Source organism: Paramisgurnus dabryanus, chromosome 17 (assembly GCF_030506205.2).
Source record: "Paramisgurnus dabryanus chromosome 17, PD_genome_1.1, whole genome shotgun sequence".
NCBI lineage: Eukaryota > Metazoa > Chordata > Actinopteri > Cypriniformes > Cobitidae > Paramisgurnus > Paramisgurnus dabryanus.
Genome location: NC_133353.1, coordinates 26908937 through 26926800, shown reverse-complemented (window position 1 = coordinate 26926800; position 17864 = coordinate 26908937). Strand labels below are relative to the sequence as shown.

At 39.3% G+C, this 17864-nt stretch overlaps 1 protein-coding gene across 1 annotated transcript in view; it reads left to right on the top strand.

Moving 5' to 3' along the window:
* Positions 1 to 17864, top strand: part of asap2a (ArfGAP with SH3 domain, ankyrin repeat and PH domain 2a) — a 94348-nt gene that overhangs the window by 13543 nt on the left and 62941 nt on the right. The window contains exon 2 of the mRNA XM_065288469.2: positions 13985 to 14057. Coding sequence (XP_065144541.2) covers positions 13985 to 14057 — 73 coding nt within the window. The remainder of the gene's footprint in view (positions 1 to 13984; positions 14058 to 17864) is intronic.

Below are 17864 nucleotides of genomic sequence, written 5' to 3'. Positions count from 1 at the left end.
TTTACCTGCCTTATGGATCATCTTTGACCAATTTACACAAAATCGACTCTTTTATTTTTAAATCAATGTCTTTGTGATGTTTTAACAACCCACAATGAAACTGAAGTTTAGTTTTATTTTCCTCATCTGGCTGACAGGAAATGTGGTTAAGAATGAGCTCCACTCCTTTGGGGATAGTGCTGAGGCCGACACAAATATTAAAAAGACTGCTGCTGTTTTAGGACACTGTGGCATTAAAGGCTTTTATCCCACACCCCCTGTGCTTTAAGCCTGTATTGTGTGTGTGTGTGAAATCAAATTGTGTCCCAGCCTGAGCTAGTAGACCCTTGCTGTGATACCAATCGGTCTTATGAACTAGACAAGGTGTATTGTCAAAGCATTAGAGAGAAGAGAGACACCGTAGCAATCAGATTAATGGACCCCGCTCTACACAGTCCACCACACAGACACTCAAACACCCCCAATTTGTGCCCCCAGAACAGAGGCCCCTACTGTTCCTATATCTGCATGCAGCTTTTTTAAAACGTCTGTGCGTACAGCTCTTCAAAATTCTTCTTTTGATGCCACATGCAGCGTCAGCAAACCACATTTAACATTTTGAGAGTAATGTTGATGGATGTCAGTTTCTGCTATGCACAAGCGCATTTCGCATAAACTCACATATATCGCAAAAAAGTTTGTAAGCTCGAGTGAGGTGGTTGAAAACTGCGATGAAAACATGTTTTTTTACATTCTTTAAAAATGGCACGGTGTGTTTGGTTGGAGGATAAGACTAACGAGTTGTGTCCGACTTAATGTGGCCTAAAAGAACCATCAAGGGCATGACATCAAAATACTGCGAGAGCGATTCGGAAGTCAACTGCCCTGATGTTATCTGCATGTTAACACACTCGTCGCCATAGTTTTTGGAATGACTAATCACGAGACGACAAAATTACGTTTTAGTCGCATATAGGGCTGGCCAAAAAAAATAGATTTTTCGATTAATTTTTTTTTTTTTTTTTAAACGTGGTCGATTCAACATCGAATCTCAAAGAGCAGAATCGATTTTTTTCTTTCATATTTATTTCTGCAAAAATTAAACGTAAGATTAAAGTTAATCTAATTACTAGTCTTCACTAGATGTCACCCTCTTTTTTGCCTAGCGCAATGTTACCAAGGAGCGAGAGGCGAGCCTGTCATTCATTAATTTAGTGCTTAAAATGGCGGTTTCAGGTGCTTTATCAATGTTGATGGCACCTTCACATAAAAAGTCAGAGGTATGAAAGCATTTTAGATTTCGCAAGCAAGACAACGACAATAGTGTTGTGGCTTTTATTAATTACCCACTTGTAAACTGCTGTTCACTGTTCTTTTTTATTAATATAGTATTTGTATTAAATCTATATTCATTGAGTTGAATCGAGAATCGAGTACCTCTCTCGAGAACCGGAATCGAAAATTGAACTGAGAATTGAAATCGAACTGATATCTTGTGAATTGAAATCGAATCGATCTGGAACATCTGAATCGATACCTCTAGTCGCATAACACCGGTTATTTCTCAATAGGTTTTTGTCGACATTTAGAAAATGATCCTAAAGTTTTGCGCAAATCTGTAATGGAAACGCAGATATTTGGATACCATAGTTCCTTCAGTCATAGTAAATGACGGCAGAATGTAGTTTGCATCCCCTTAAATTCCTCTTTGTGCAATAGCCCATGACTGGGAAAAAGCTACTCTTGTTTCTAAATGGCAGTGATGACTCCATTAAAGTGCCTTGGAAACACTCTACGTACTGCCGTTATGCATCTAGAGAGGAAATTAAGTTACTATTTCAGAATAACAACTACATCAAAAGAAAGTAATTCTCTAATATTATTTCAGCTTCAACTGTGTAGATCTTGGTTGCCTTAAGACTTAATCCAGTTAAAATGTAAGAGGTGTGCAGACATATATTTTGCTTAAAATGAGTTGCAGCTGAATTAGGGATGGGCATTAGAGATGTTAACAGTGAATAAATAGTCAAATCATTGTCGATAATAATTTAATCGAAAAAACTTGACGATGGTCGAAAAAGCAAGGTAATGCACATGTGACTCTCTCTAGGGAAGTCTGCAAGCTTAGCGTAAAAATGGTGGAAGGAGAAGAACAGATTCAAATGCAATCTTAAATTCTGGCAAAAAAAACTGTAAAATGTAAACTGTAACTGACTGTCTGTAACAATCTTAAAGCCTGCAACAGATGTCACTGATCATTATTGACTGGCTAAGGCCTTGCATGCTAACCAAGTTTACGGGTGTTCTAATGGTAGATTACTGAAAGTTGCTATCTCCATAACTAAAGTATTTCTGTTAGTGCTATGCAGATCCAAGCTGGAGGTGACACTTAAGTTTCAATTTCAACAAACCACCATCATTGCGATCAGTGTTTGAATTTCATCAGATCATTTGCATTTAAAGGACGCATCCAAAAATGGCACATTTTTGCTCGGACCTACAAAGTGGCAATTTCAACATGCTATAATAAATGATCTGTGGATATTTTGAGCTAAAAATTCACATACGCACCAGGGATGGGCACAATTGTTTGAGTACTCAAACGTGGCATTGATGATCGATCACGAAAACAATGATCATGTGGGTTTATTTATTTATTGTGGTTATGGCAGCATTTGGATGTCTGGTTAGCATTACAAGCGCCTGTGGTAGTAAAGACTGGGTGCGTGTTTGGCGTTGTGTTGAGCTACGCAGACCGGCGTATGACATCAGTAACATTACCATGCAGGATTCAAAAACAAACTGATAAAGTCCGTGCACCCGCCGATCCGCGCTATGCTATTAAAGCCACCCCCAGTTAATAGAGTACTCATTTTTTAAGACCTATGGATTAATGGAAATTAAAAAAAGACATAAATGCACATCCCTAATACGCACTCTCGGGACACCAAAGACTTATTTTACATTTTTTAAAAATCTTATAATATGACCCCTTTAAAAATACTGCAGAATGAAACCATGAGCACATCTTATGTAAGTCGCACTGGTTTCATTTGCATTTGAAATCATTTGAGAAATATTTCATGATTTTGTTGTAACCATCAAGAGTACAACTTTGATTTGGCTGTTAAACTGCTTACCATAACAGATCATATGTGAACCATGAGTGCTAGCTCTGGTACTGGGCGGATGTCTCCATCTGATCTTGAGTCCAAGTATGCACACTAAAATACCAAGCAAACCACCAGGTCCAGTTCCCTTCCGCTGCTCAAAAACATCTGTTTGACCTGTCGCAAAATTTAGAGAGGTTTCAGGAAGTTTCCAGATCATAAGAAATAAGCTGACTTGCATATATATAATACCGTGCATAAGCCGCTCTCACACAAGCACTTTGTGGCGCTTGTCTCCATATTGCCACACAACACATTCTTCACATGAAGATAAATTAAACAGGTTTGAGACAAATTAGACACTTGTGAGTTTAGCACCACACCCACATCACCGGACCACACAGGGTGGAGTTTATTGCCTGTCTGGAGTATCCGACTGCTCCATAATAACACACCTCTTTCGTGGTTCTCATTCACAAAGGCTACAGTGGTGTCAGATATCACACATGAAGGAAAAGCGGCCCAAAACTGCACCACCCTTTTGCTCGTTAAGAATGTTTGTTTGTCAAACTAAACATCTGGTGCCTCCGTCAAACCTGGATATTAATCGCTCCTTATCCCTAATGAATTGGATAATTGCATTCCGCACGGCCCCTTTTGGCCCAAGTTCAACTTTGTTTGGATTTCTTTTTGGTCTGGTTTGGGGCGGGGATGAAAGTGGGAATAAAATGACACCAGACGGGAGCCAGACACGTGCTCCGCAGACGACGCTCCCTTGATTTCTCATTTGCACTTCAAAGTGGGCGGCACTCACATCTGGGTTACATTAGAAGGCATGCAGTGAGAGGAAGTAAAAATGATAAATTAGAAATGTGTTGCGCCCAACAGTCGCTTTTGTTTTCTTTGCTTTGGGTAGGTGGGAACAGAGGGGGATGGGTGTGGCTTACAATTGACATACCATCATCAAATATGTGCGAATGCAATGGTTTTTCACCAGCTGGGCAGGACTGTGTTTATGAATAGCTGTACAATAAACTCAAGCTTTTTTCCCTTCGGCTATTTTTGGTTTAGCACTTCAAGAATTCCCATTACTTGTTTACTGAAAACATTGAAAGTCTTTTAACTGCAAGTATTGTAGTGATGTATGATGGACATTTCTTGAAAGTTTGTTTCTTAAAAATATTGAATTGCAACATCTTTTAATAATACAGTTTCTTTTGGAGATGTGGATGTCTTAGAATCAGCCTATTCACAATTTACATAAGCTTTAAGATTTAAAACCTTATTCAATTTAGGGTTAATGCTTTAAATCTTTATTTTAATCGCTGGTTTAACTAGGGTCAGACTGCAGATTTAAGCCTTGCAGCAGTCAGCTGTTCCTGAGCTAATGACCGGTTGTGGTCAGACTGTTTCTTGAATGGTGGTGAGCAGGGCTTACACACACGTTATTTTGGTGTGTATGGTTTTTAACAGAACATGACAGTTTTATAAATTCTCTTATAAACTACTGAAAGAGAAAATGATCTGTTTTGTTTTGTTAAAACCTTTTGTAACAAGACTTTTTAATGTATGTGTTGTATAAAACCTTTGTTTTGCTTTATTGGCAAACTTAAAAATATTAAGGATTACACATCATTTAACCATAAAACAAGTTTAAGCATCTATGATAAGCCATGGTCGCTGGGGTTAAGGTGCCTTGCTGAAGTACACCACAGTCGCTAGGGCTGGCAGTATTTTACCACCGCGATAGTAATGGACCAAATCACTGTGGTGGTTAAAGTCCAATTTATAGTCGTACGTAAGGTCTACAACGATCTGTAGCCTCTGCGTAGACTGACGTGCACCTGACCTCACCAAATTTTTTACAGCGTGTCAGTTCTACGTGGACCACAAGCGCTGTGATTGGTCCACTAGAACCCCTCCCGTCAGGTAAAAAACTGCATCATAGGTATTTCCGTTTGCAACGGTAAGATCAAAGATGGACCAAGTTTAGGAGTGATTTAACTCAAACTGCAACATTAGTCGCTGTTTATTTACTTCCATCACTGCTGGTCATCCCAAAACATACACAAGTTGCTGTTTCTTCTTCGCTTGTGGGTTAAACTTGCCAAGCTGCTTATTCCTTGACGGTCATGCTGCTACTGTGGTAACACGCATGGATACTGCCCACCAGCGGTCTGCATGTGTGTTTGCATGTCGACGTGCATGACGCCGCAGGAGTATAAATGAAAACCAACGCGTAACCTACGGCATCGCGGCTATGCCGTAGGAGCTATGCACAACTATAATGAGCCCTTAAGTGTGTGTGCATGTGAGTGCGCTGCACCACCGCAATGGCGCTGCACCACCATGATGTTGCGGGGAATATGACAACCATCAAAGCCCTAATAGTTGCTATCCAACAGTTGTGAGACTCAAACCAACGACTTTCGAGTTACAAGCCCGACTCTCTATTTACTAGGTAGCAACTGTCTAGTGGTTATAGGATTTTAAAGTTATTACTACCCTAGTGTACAAAAACAGTTATTGTTATTGAAGCAAAACTGCATTGCACTAAAGATTTGATCTGCTCCATTGTCACAAGGTAGCATCTGTCCGGAGAAAGTTTTCCCCTTGTGCAGCACTTCCCTGGTGACCCATAAATTAGGGTCACTTATGCCCGAGCAGCTCTGAAACCTGGCTCTCTCTCGCCAACATGGGGAATATAGAGTGACACAGTCACCCCAGCCGTGCCCTGGCACCTTTAGACATGCTGCTGTTCAGATTCAAGCAGGACAGATGGTGCCTTACGTCATATTGACTTGAAGGTCCCTACTTTACTGTGCTGGGGTAGTCATCAAACCTTCGGTTTTGTAATGTTTTGGCTATGTGGACTGTGCCTGCTAAACATTAGTATGAGGAAATAAAGCAAATGAAAGATGCTAGTGTGCAGCGTGAAGCTGTTCAGAACGTTGGTGCCAGAACAACATAATAATGCCAAGTACAAGGAATGTGTCATTTCTGTGGCAGATGCTGCATCTCCCATTATCACCTGAGTGAGGTTATAACGATGTGACAGTTTTGGGTAAGGAATTAAACTGCATTAAAATGGCAAAAAAATAAAAGCTTTTGTAGCATTTAAATTTTAAATGTCACTTAATATAAGTATTAGACCCTGGGAATTAAGCTGGGTCTTTTTGCTATTTGACCTTTTAATATCCGGGATGCACCAAGCCACCAATCAGTATAGTCTTTGTGGTGTGTTCTGCACCATTGGCACTAGTGTTGTGATCCGTATGGATCACAACCCACAGTACAGCTCGCATGCGTTTGGCGGATTAATTTGCAAATTTAAATAGGGAAAGTTTATAAGTTGCCCGTGTTTTTAAAGGCTTGCAAATGTTAACATTCAAGCTAAAGTGAGCAGCTTTCTGTACGCACAGACGCACATGGGGTTGAATGTGTCCGGTCCAGCTCCAGTCAGACGTGATCGTCTCTGTGCCCTTTAAAGATCAGAACTCTTGATGTGTAGACTTTAGAGAGAGTTGCCCTACTGTGTCTCATACTGTAGTCGATTAAAATACATTTTTGATGAATAGGGCAATGAAAAACAGAGTAACGTTTTTATGTGGATCGACTGTTCATGCTGCGCCGTTTGGAATTCGCCTCTCCCTTTGTGTGTGCGCGTTTAAGTGCACTCAAAGTGCATACACGGAGAGATGCGTTTCAAAAAGCAATCGAGCGTAAAATCTTTCTGTTCTTGACCACATACAAACAAAATGATTTTTTCTAATAAAAACATTGGTTTATCTTAAGTTTATGTATTGATTAGGCTGAAACCAGTCTGTGCTTATCTTTAAGAGACAGTAACCTCAATTAACCTACTTAAGTCCGTGTCAATAATGTTAATCAAAGAACCCAAAACGGAGAGAAAATCATAATGTGCAACTTTGTTCTTTTTTATAAATGTTTGTAATTTCTTTATTTGTTCTTATTCGATTTTTCCCATCCCTTTTTTTGCTGATCCGAAAAATGATCCGATCCGTGTCTCAAAACCTTAATGTGATCCGAACTGTGAGTTTGTGATCAGAACCATGAGTTTTGTGATCCGTCACACCCCTAATTGGAACGAGTCATTCCCCACTGGTGCATTTTCGGCAGATTCACCAGATTCACATGATTGCATATACCCAATTGAATGGCTACAGATTCACTACACTGCACAGTGCACACACCCTGTTTGCCTATGTAGTCGTGTGACTTTGAGAGTTAAATTGTCCATTATCCTAAATTTATAGCTTTTACAGAAGACCTTGAAATTGAGTGAGGCATTTTCTCAGCCAAGCGTGAGTATGTGGCAGGTGTGTAATTCATTAAGTCATTCATAAGTCAGAAACAGTGACTTAACATTCTGTCTGCTTCTGCATGCTTATTTAACAGCCCAAAAGCTAGCACACAGGAGCCTGCCAGAATGTGTTTCAAGTACATAATAAAAGAACAGGCTAAATACTGACAGAGATAAACACGTCTCATTTGATGTGGCTCCCTTCATTACTTTTTTAACATTGACGGATTAAGTTTGATGAGCACTTAGCCTGGTAAGTTTTGGCTTCTTCATTTCTTCAAGGACCTCATTTAATTCTACAAGGACTTGAATTAAAACTGATGATGATAAATGTTGAGGCGTGTAAATGCTACTGTGTGCTGTTATAACAGCTCGATTGTATACTCGGCTCCATAAAATCCTATTGTGAAAGACGCATGAATACATAGATTTTTAGTGTTAGAGGCAGCATGTTATCCTTAATTTCATGTATGGATGGTCTTACCAAAAAGTATATTGGGTTGATGCAGTGATGGTATTATCATTCATACACCTTTTATTAGCAGTAAAACAAAAGAGGTAGCATGGGTAACGGAAATCAAACCCACATGCGTGTCATGGATGCGTGTCATGGTTTCACAGACTTATACAAAGTGGTTTTATTTCGAGTTGAGTTTCAAATAAAGTAGACCATTTTGGTCTTTGTCCCATTTTGCACCTTTGCGCCCTGCATTCTGCAGTCACATCAAGCTTAAAATGAAACTATGCAAATACCTTATGCAAACTGAGTGATGAGTCCTGCTTCACACATTTGTTAGTGCTAACAAACAGTACAAGAAGTTTAAAGGGGTCCTTAGTTATGATTTCAGCTTATAATTTTTGTTGGTGTTTAATGTTGCTGTTTGAGCATTAACAACATCTGCAAGGTTACATCGCTCAAAGTTAAATCTGAAGGTAGATATTTTCTCAAAAATCACTTTCCAAAGGTTTGACTACAGTAAGCTTAATCTGGGTTACTGACATCAGAACCCCAAAGTGTACACAAACCCTGCCTCAAAGGGAAACATGGAACAAAAGGGGTGAGGCCATGTTGGGCTGCTTTTAATGTTGTAAACAAATGGCAACACTGTTTGGCTTTGTTAGCCAGTTAGCTAAATGCTAATTCATACTTCTCTGACAAACACATGCAAACTTATTTTTAATCCCATCAGCGAACTTCAAAAGTTGGTATTTGTTGGCGTTTGTGTGATCAGTTTTGTTTTTTTAGAGCTTTTATGTGGTTTTCTCACATGTTCCTATAGCTACAGGCACGCTAAACATGGTTCAGTGTTTTGTTCGGCCAATGTAGTAAATGTTTTAGTATTGGCTCATAGTTCTGGCGACAGATATTTGGCTGCACTCATTCTATAAAGACAAAACTTACGGTGATATACAGTCAACAGTAATCACTGTAGATCCGCAGTCTGTAATGCAGATGTTCTGCTGGATCCTCTTCACAAATATTTCCTGGGTCTGATTCAGGCTCAAGTTGATAAGGCAATATTGATGCCATTGTTTACAATACACTGAAGCACCTCTTTCCCGTAATGGAAAGAGGTGTGATGTTTCCGGACAACGTGTGGTAGGTGGTTTGCGACTCGCAACACACTGGGGCAGTGTGGGCTCGTTGCGTATTTCATAGAACCAGGAACTCAACTGACCATTTTTAGGACAGCGATGTTGAATAAAGGTAACATGTGAAAAAAAATTAAGCATGCACACATGTTTAAGTGGACCCCGGTTTACCACCCCTTTAAGGGCTCTATGCGATACTCATACAGTACTTGCCGCCTTCTGTAATGAACCAGAGGTTTTACAGGCATTCACAGAAGTGGATATATCAAGTTCGTCTTTACGTGTGGGTTTTTGTTGAGTGCCTCACTTACACAGACCAATAAAATGAGATTATTTACCCTCTTTAAAAGTAAAGCAGTACAGGGCCTGCAGAGATGAAGATAAATGGAGTCTTATGGCGGTTTCAGATAACAGAGAGCTACTCGATCAGACTGTCAGATTTTAATGCCCATCACTCTAATGCATCTCTTTCGCAACATGAAAGGGAAACTCGTAGTTTATACTACTAGACATTTGAAGTCTAGACACGTAAAAAGGGGAAATTGACCTACAGATCTAAACTGCATGTGCAGAGTCTAAATTAGTCACTTATGAGGTTTCATAAAAGCTTTGATGCCGCCTATGTGGCCAACTCAAGTTTTAGAAAATATATATAGTGTTTTATGACAAATGAAGTAACATTACTGCTTAAACTGGTCTTTGGGGTTCGTAGCTAATACAAGTAATTTACATATCAATGCAGTTATAAATTCCTATAAGTTCTCATGTCACTTTAATGTATGGCATTTTTAATGTACAGTAGGTACTAGTTCGAAGGCTTGCTTTTGTGCTTTATTAATGTGAAATGAATGTTTTTTTACTGGAGGGCTACTTTTTGATATAGTCTACTCAAAACTTTTATTTTCTACTTGATTTTATTTTATTATACTTGTTGATATGTTTTATCGTTGTTTAAAATGTTAAAATACATAAAAGAAGTCAAGCTTATATAAAAACATGTAGTAAAACATGTAATAAAACATGTAGCGGCGCTACCGGAAGGTAGTTGTTTACGTTAATAAAGTTTAAATATGAATATTTCTACAACAACACCGCGCGGATTACCCTCAGAAGACCTTTGTTTATCATCCTGGAGCCGTTTGGATTTATTTTGTGAAGGATGGACGCACTTTTTTGGACTTGAAGGTCGTGGACCCCGTAACATTACATTTAATCAACTGAAAGATCTAAAACATTTTTTAAAATATCCGAAAATGTGTTTGTCTGAAAAATGATGGACATATGCAACTCGGACAGCTTGGGGGTGAGTAAATCATGGGTTTAATATCATTTTTGGCCGAACTATCCCTTTAAGCGTTAATAGTTTTACCAAACAATGTGGTATTTGTGTGAATTTCTTTCCATTCTTTTTGCATTTCAGTATATTAATAACTTGACTGTTTTCTCAGTAAGCTCTCATTTTGCTTTGTCAGACGTCTTGGTTTGGGTGGTTCACTTGCCATCTCCTCAACATATGTAAAAGCATCATCAGTTCTGCTCGGTGCTCTGAAATCCAATACAGCAAAATAAAACACGGCCAGACGTCAGGGATAGAAGCACGCAGAAGAAATGTTTGGAAAATAAATAGGACAAAGCCCTTTTAATAAAACCAGGATTTACCTTTTCCATTTTGGGGACAGTTAAGGCTGCTTGTGAAAACTGGGCCAAAAATAGGGCCAGTGTTTCAGATAGGAATTTAGGCAGTGAACCGGGTGCTGAAATAAAAAGGAAAATCATGTCTGATCGTGTGACCAGATCTGATCTCAGTTGCTTTAGTAGAAGATTGTATTTCAGCAGAGGAACTATCACATTCATACATTAGTTCCCTTTATTAAAGCTTTCTGCAGGTATTCGATTGTTATCAGTTTCGATTGTTATCGTATTTCAGTATCCTTTAGATTATCTTGTGTAATTTGATACAAAAAGCTATGGTGATACAATTAAACCAATCTGAGATTTTGAATGTAGATGTAACCACATAGCGAAGGTACCCATTGACTTAGTACCCATTGACCGTAGTAGAAAAAACAAATACTAGTGAATGTTCACTTGTGACAATTTTTGAGGTATAGCCTCTAGTGTTGAAGTTATGAAGAGTGTGACAACTTACCCCGCTCTCCCCTACCGTCAACTGTGTGCTTACTTACATCTTATTTTGTCTTCCACAGAATAGAGCAACTCATATAGACTTAGAACAACATAAGGGGCCAGGAAATGACAAAATTTTCATTTTTTGGTGAACTATACCTTTAACTATACTATATTATGTGACAAATTTCCAGGAAAGTACATTAAATTTTGATGCAATGTTGACTTTGAAGTTTATTACTTGCATATGCCTAATACTTATCTCACCTGGCATATGCTGTATGTACCTTTGGGTTCATGTGTCCTGCAGTGCTCCTCAGGAATCCTCTTTTGTGAATGCTCACAGCAGGTTTAGCTGCTTGGGCCTGCCTGCAGACTTCCCTTGCTCTGGCTGAGCACGGATTGTGTATGAATATTTTTAGGAGATTGCTTTTAAATAATGAATCACCTGCAGACTTGGGCAGCAGGGACTGCTCTTTGCACACATACACACAAACACTCACACCCAAGAGTCTTTACAGAACAGGTTACAGAAAATACACAGAAAATGTGTCAGGGATTTGTCTGGTATCGTCTGATTTGGTTCATTCACACTGCCAGTGATTTGCCGGAATCTGTGCGTGCGTAAAGATCCCTTAAAGCATAAATCGGGCAGGCCGTGTAACGGGAGGTGGATCTGCCTCAGGACCTGACGCCAGCAGAGGACATCGCTGCGTCCACCCTCACCGCTGAAAGGGTTTGGGGGCTTTGAAATCGGACCCAAGAAACGCAACCAAGGTCCAACCCCAAAGTACTCTTACAAATCAAGTTCACATACATTAAGGTTTCTTATGAAAACATTTTAATTATTATTTACATAAAATAAACGTAATACAGCCACACAACAAACTTATGAAAATATTTTAATCGTTATTTGCATGAGAATTTTTTAACGCAGCCACACAATAAATAAAAACTATCACCACAATGCTCACCACTATGATTTCCCTTATCTCGTGTATTAATATTTTTTAGTGTAACAATTTATGATTTGCAAAAATAACTGTTGCATCTGTGTAGATTAGATAAGCAAAGTGTATGCGCGTTGTGCACGCTATACATTATGGTCAAGCATGCGCCCTTAAAATAGCATAATGAACAACGCGCAACGTGCCACTGACTTTAAACTGTTTAAATAATTTTCTGGTCAGTGGCGCAATTGTTTTTTGAATCTGAAAAATAGCACCAGGGATGGTTTGCGCCGGAACACGCCTCCTTTTTTGCGCTGAACCGCCCAGGGAGCGCAAGTTCATTCCCTAGTTTGCCGACGTGCGTCTGTGGAGGGAAAAACCCGCTGTGCGCTGGTGCAAAATACGAATGATACATGCGTCACTGACAAAGTCAATTGCGCTGGCTGCAAGATAGGGCCCCTAGGAGAAAAAAACGCTGACTTTTTAATCAGGAGTAAAAAGTCCTAGAAAGAAAAAAAAACTATTGAGAGAGAGCCAGACATAGCTGATTCTATAGAGGATATAATAGATACAATTTTATGGGAATTAAAACATTTATATATATATTTATATACAAAAAATAAGTAAAGGGACACTCCACGTTTTTGAAAATATGCTCATTTTCCAGCTCCCCTAGAGTTCATAATTCATTGAAATTGATTAGACCATTGGCATTTCGCTTAAAAAACCCCAAAGAGTTTTGATATTTTTCCTATTTAAAACTTGACTCTTCTGTTACATTGTGTACTTTGACTGACGGAAAATTTAAAAGTTTTAAAAGTAATTTTCAGACGGAAAAGTAAAAAAATTCGAGCAGTGTGTAATCTCACAGACCCATAGATCAGCTGAATAGATTCCAATACGATAAGAATCAAATGTTTAACTGGTAGGGGAGCTGAAAAAAAGTGAAATGTCCCTTTAAACGGGGTGGCCGGTGGTCGTTGGTCAGACATTCGCTGTGCATCACGTTGCAGGAAGGTCAGTGGTGTGATGAACTTCACGGCAGCAGGAACTGGGTCTGTAAGTCTCAGTCCTCGTGTCAAGAACAAGACCGGGAAAGAGATGTAATGCAAGTGTCATACAGTTTTGTGGTTTAATATCTGCTCCCATATCTCTGCTTCATTCCAGTATGCAGACATTTCTCGTTGTGAATGTTGATCAGCATTTAAAACCCCTGTGTCAACCATAACTCCTTGTCGTGATGACACGTTGTGTCACACCCCTTACGGCCTCGTTTCTGCCTTTTGTTCACACAGGACGCGTTCTGTAAATGTCACGGCAATGTTACTAGGTCAGAAACAATTACGGGACGTGTTTGCATTTACACAGAAGGCACACTGTCAATTTTATTGGACTTTTTTGGATCAGCGTGTTTTGACAGAGGGGAGTTTGTTTTTGTAGCTGTTCTAACAGTGAAGGACTGCCTGCCTTACTGTGTGATTTATTTCTGAATATATAGTTTGAGTCTGTGATAGATACCATGTAGCACTGATAATCATATATAAGATTTGAGATACTGTACCGTATATGTAATGTAGGAAATGAAAATGTCTGGTGCTTTTTACCACTTCGACAGGAAGAGGTGTCTGACTGACATCTAAATCAACCAATCACAGTATTTTTTGGTGCTGCTTATGACAGCTTGCTTCTATTATTGTTATACCTCAGTACTAGATTAACATAAAAAATATGTATTAAAAACAGTGTGCCCTTGCTGTGTGTAGCCAGATTAGTGGTTACTACTCTAGACTGATAAACGTATTTCCAGTTATATATGTCACATGGTTGGTGAATAGACTTTGATATCTGAGGATGAGACTACATGTTAAATATATCTCTGTGTTTTCTCTCCGTGTGATTAGGCACTGGATGTGGACCGCAGTGTTCTTTACAAGATGAAGAAGTCAGTTAAGGCCATTTACACCTCTGGTCTGGGTAAGTGATCTCAGCCTTTTTACTACTTCACTGTTATCCATTTATTTAAACTACAGTGCAATCAATAAGGATGTACTTGCATTATGTGATACTTTCCTTACCTGAATACGTTTGACTCCAAAGTACGGTTCGTTTGGCTAGTGTGATTGCTCCGTACTGGTCCATGGTGCGGTACGCTTTGCAGAGGTGGTCTTGGGTACGGTTCACTTTAATTCGGGGGTGTGGCACACCTTCCGTAATGGGAAACTTCAGCTGTCACTGTAAAACACACTGATATGCACAGCACAAATACATACAGCAGCGTGTCACTGCATCTCAAACGACCTCAGATAACAGAGGTGTGTTTGACATCATGCTTGCTTCGCTGACCGAGAAGTTTTTAAAGGTACACTCTAGGGATGGGCACGAGTACTCGATTGCTCGAGTACTCGAACGTGGCATCGATGATCGATCACGAAAACGATGATCATGTGGGTTTATTTATTTATTTATTGTGGATATGGCGGCATTTGGGTATCTGGTTAGCGTTACGAGCGCATGTGGTTGTAAAGACTGGGTCTGGAGATGCGTATTTGACGTCGTGTCGAGCTACGCAGACCGACGTATGACATCAGTAGCATTACCATGCGTGATTCAAAAACAAACAGATTCCGCGCGACCGCGCATCAGCAACCCGCCAGTCTGCGAATGCGCGGCAGCCCGCGAAGCCGGTCACACCTCACATCACTGAGGCACTATGGTTTAAAAGGATGCCGTGATCTTCGGAAATACAGTCAGTCAGTTGCAAAATGTACAGCGCCGTCAAAAGTTCAATGGGTTATCATCTCATATTTAAACATCAAATGTCAAGAGATACCAGAGAGCCATATGAGCATTTACATTACATCTTGACTGAGGTAAGAGGACGACACGACACAGCTAAATGCTAAAATGATAGCAAAACACTTAAAGCTCCACTGTGTAGGATCTACTCCCATCTAGCGGTGAAAGTCTATATGACAAGCAACTGAATATTACTTTCTAGCCCCCCCCATTCAGAACGCGTTTTAACTCGTACGGTGGCCCGGCCGTGTCATGCCAAGGTTAACATGGCTTCCAGTAGCTACAAAGCAAAAGCAATAAGAAAAAAATGAACAATTTGCAATGTCCTTTGCCTGTGATCCATCAAAGCACACAGATTTATGTTTAACATGAAAAAAGTCTGATTGTCATGATATGTCCGCTTAAAATCACATACAAAAAGTAACCATGACGGGTTTAAATGGACACGAACTAATATTATGTCAAAGTACAATGCTTATGTTTTAAGTAAACGTTACATGTCCGTGTATATGTAAGAGTTTTCTCTCATATTGGTGAAAAAAGGTCGCGCAACTTTCACACGCTTGTAAAATGAAACGAAAGACGCGCAGATCAGACGCTTTTATCAGAGTATTATGTCAGACATTATGTCAGAGTACAATGCTTATGTTTTAAGTAAACATTACATGTCCGTGTATATGTAAGAGCTTTCTCTCATATTGGTGAAAAAAGATCGCGCAACTTTCACATGCTTGTAAAATGAAACGAAAGACGCGCAGATCAGACGCTTTTATCAATGAAAGGCTAAAAATAGCGCTGTCACCGTGTGTTTGTGCTAGAGGTCAGAAAAGATGAAAAACATTTATCTCAGTACCTCAGATTACATAAATGGGCGGAGAGACGGCGTGTGGCTGTACACATTAAACCACATGCATGTTTACACTAACAAGTGTTATGCATAATCATGCTAAAGTTAGCCAAGGAACTATAAAACTTCAAGTTTACAACATGGACTGTATAGATGTAAACGAATATGCTGAATTACCTGTGGAGAATATAGAAAGTGCAACTTCAGTGTCCCTTGAGTCCCCTCTTGGAAAACTAACTCCAATAGTGACTTTGGTCTTGATGTTTTTCCTGTCGCGTTGTCGTTTAAAATCCCCGTTTCGCATCCTTGGCGATTTGTTTTAATGTCCTCGAGAATATGTCTTCAACAGGCTTTCAAATCAAAGTATTAGATCGCAGGTTCATCACGGTGTGCGGTTGTTGTAAAATCCGAAGGATTCAGCTACGCAGGTCACAGGCTGGATACGTCATCAAGCCTGGTTTATTTAAATCAACTGAGCATTACATTCGCATTCGCAAGTCATAGGCATATTACATCAATTTACAATAAACTAAGAATTATTGTCAGCTTTATAATTGTTAATATTCTGAAATAAGACTGTCTTGATGATGTATACCGCCTACACATGCAACCTCCGGAGGCTTCAGCTATCGGACAGCGTGAGTGTAGAGAGAAAGTGCGAAAGGCGGAGTTTGAATTTCAGGAATGTCCCTCGTCGGCGAATGTATTTCAAAGATGGAGGCACAACATGGATTCAGCCAGAGAGCGCTTCGACGGTATGCATTTTAAATAGCAGATTCTACACTTACGAGAATACTTTGATTAGTGGGTGGGAAGTAATTACACATGAATGAGCACATACTTTTGAAAGAAAACATGGGTTTTTGTTAAGAATTAACTCAATAAAGTACACAGTAGAGCTTTAAAGCTGCTTAATGTTATGAAGCTTGTGCTTTGACTGGACGTGTTTAAAAGTGTGCTGTTTATGATGCACATCCACAAAGGGAGTTAAACTTTCTTTTTTTTAGATAACTTAGTTGAAAACTTAGTTGAAGTCTTGCATTTATGCAGATAGATGTACGTTGTACATTTTTGTTGTATAAAGGCTTAATATTATGCAGTGTGCGTCATATAGAAAGCGCTTCGGTTTGTGTTTGTTAACCCTTTAGTTTCATTCCATCACGCAGCTTTTCCTGTTAGAGGTTTCTGTTAAAAACATTTAATTCATTAAAACTCTTGTATGTGTTCATTGTTCTGTCATAGTTTCTTCGAAATTAAGTTTTATTTGAGTGTTTTTAATAAAAATATTTTAATTTTCACCATGACGTGTACGCCAAATAATTTGATTATTTGATTGCCCCGCCCCCAGTTAATCGAGTACTCGTTCTTCAGACCTATGGATTAATCGAAATGAAAAAATGACATAAATGCACATCCCTAGTACACTCCACTTTTTTTGAAAATTTGCTAATTTTCCAGCTCCCCTAGAGTTAAACATTTGATTTTTACCATTTTGGAATCCATTCAGCTGATTTCTGGGTCTGGCGGTACCACTTTTAGCATAGCTTAGCATAATCAGCAGGCGTAGTGATATTACGCACTGCCGAAAATAGTCCCCTTGGTTACTTTCAATAGCAGGGGACTATTTTCAGGCAGTGCGTAATATCACTACGCCTCCTTTAGCCATGTTACAGCAGCAAAGTCCTTGATTATTACACCAGAATGAGAGGGCTCAACGCAAATCATTTTTTATACTGGCCCGGTCGTGCCAGTGGTTCAGGTTTTCACTTGCTCTGCCAAAATTTTCACTAGCCCCAATAAAAAAAAAATCTGTGTCACATATTTAAAAGTAATAATTCAAATATAAAAACAATTAATTTACCTGTAAACTGATGTTTCACCCAAGTAAATGTCGTCTTCCAAGATCTTAAATAATATACATTGATGAAAATAGATTTTAGTGACTGAGGGTGAAGCACCTGCCCGATCAGGCAAGTGACAATACCATGTCCTTTATGTTGAGCCCTGGTATAGGTCCTAGCCATATCTGCCTAGAAAATCACTACTTTTAATTTTCTGTCAGTCTTAGTACACAATGTAACTACAGAAGAGTCAAGTTTTAAATATATTGACACTCTTTGGTTATTTTTTAGAACGAT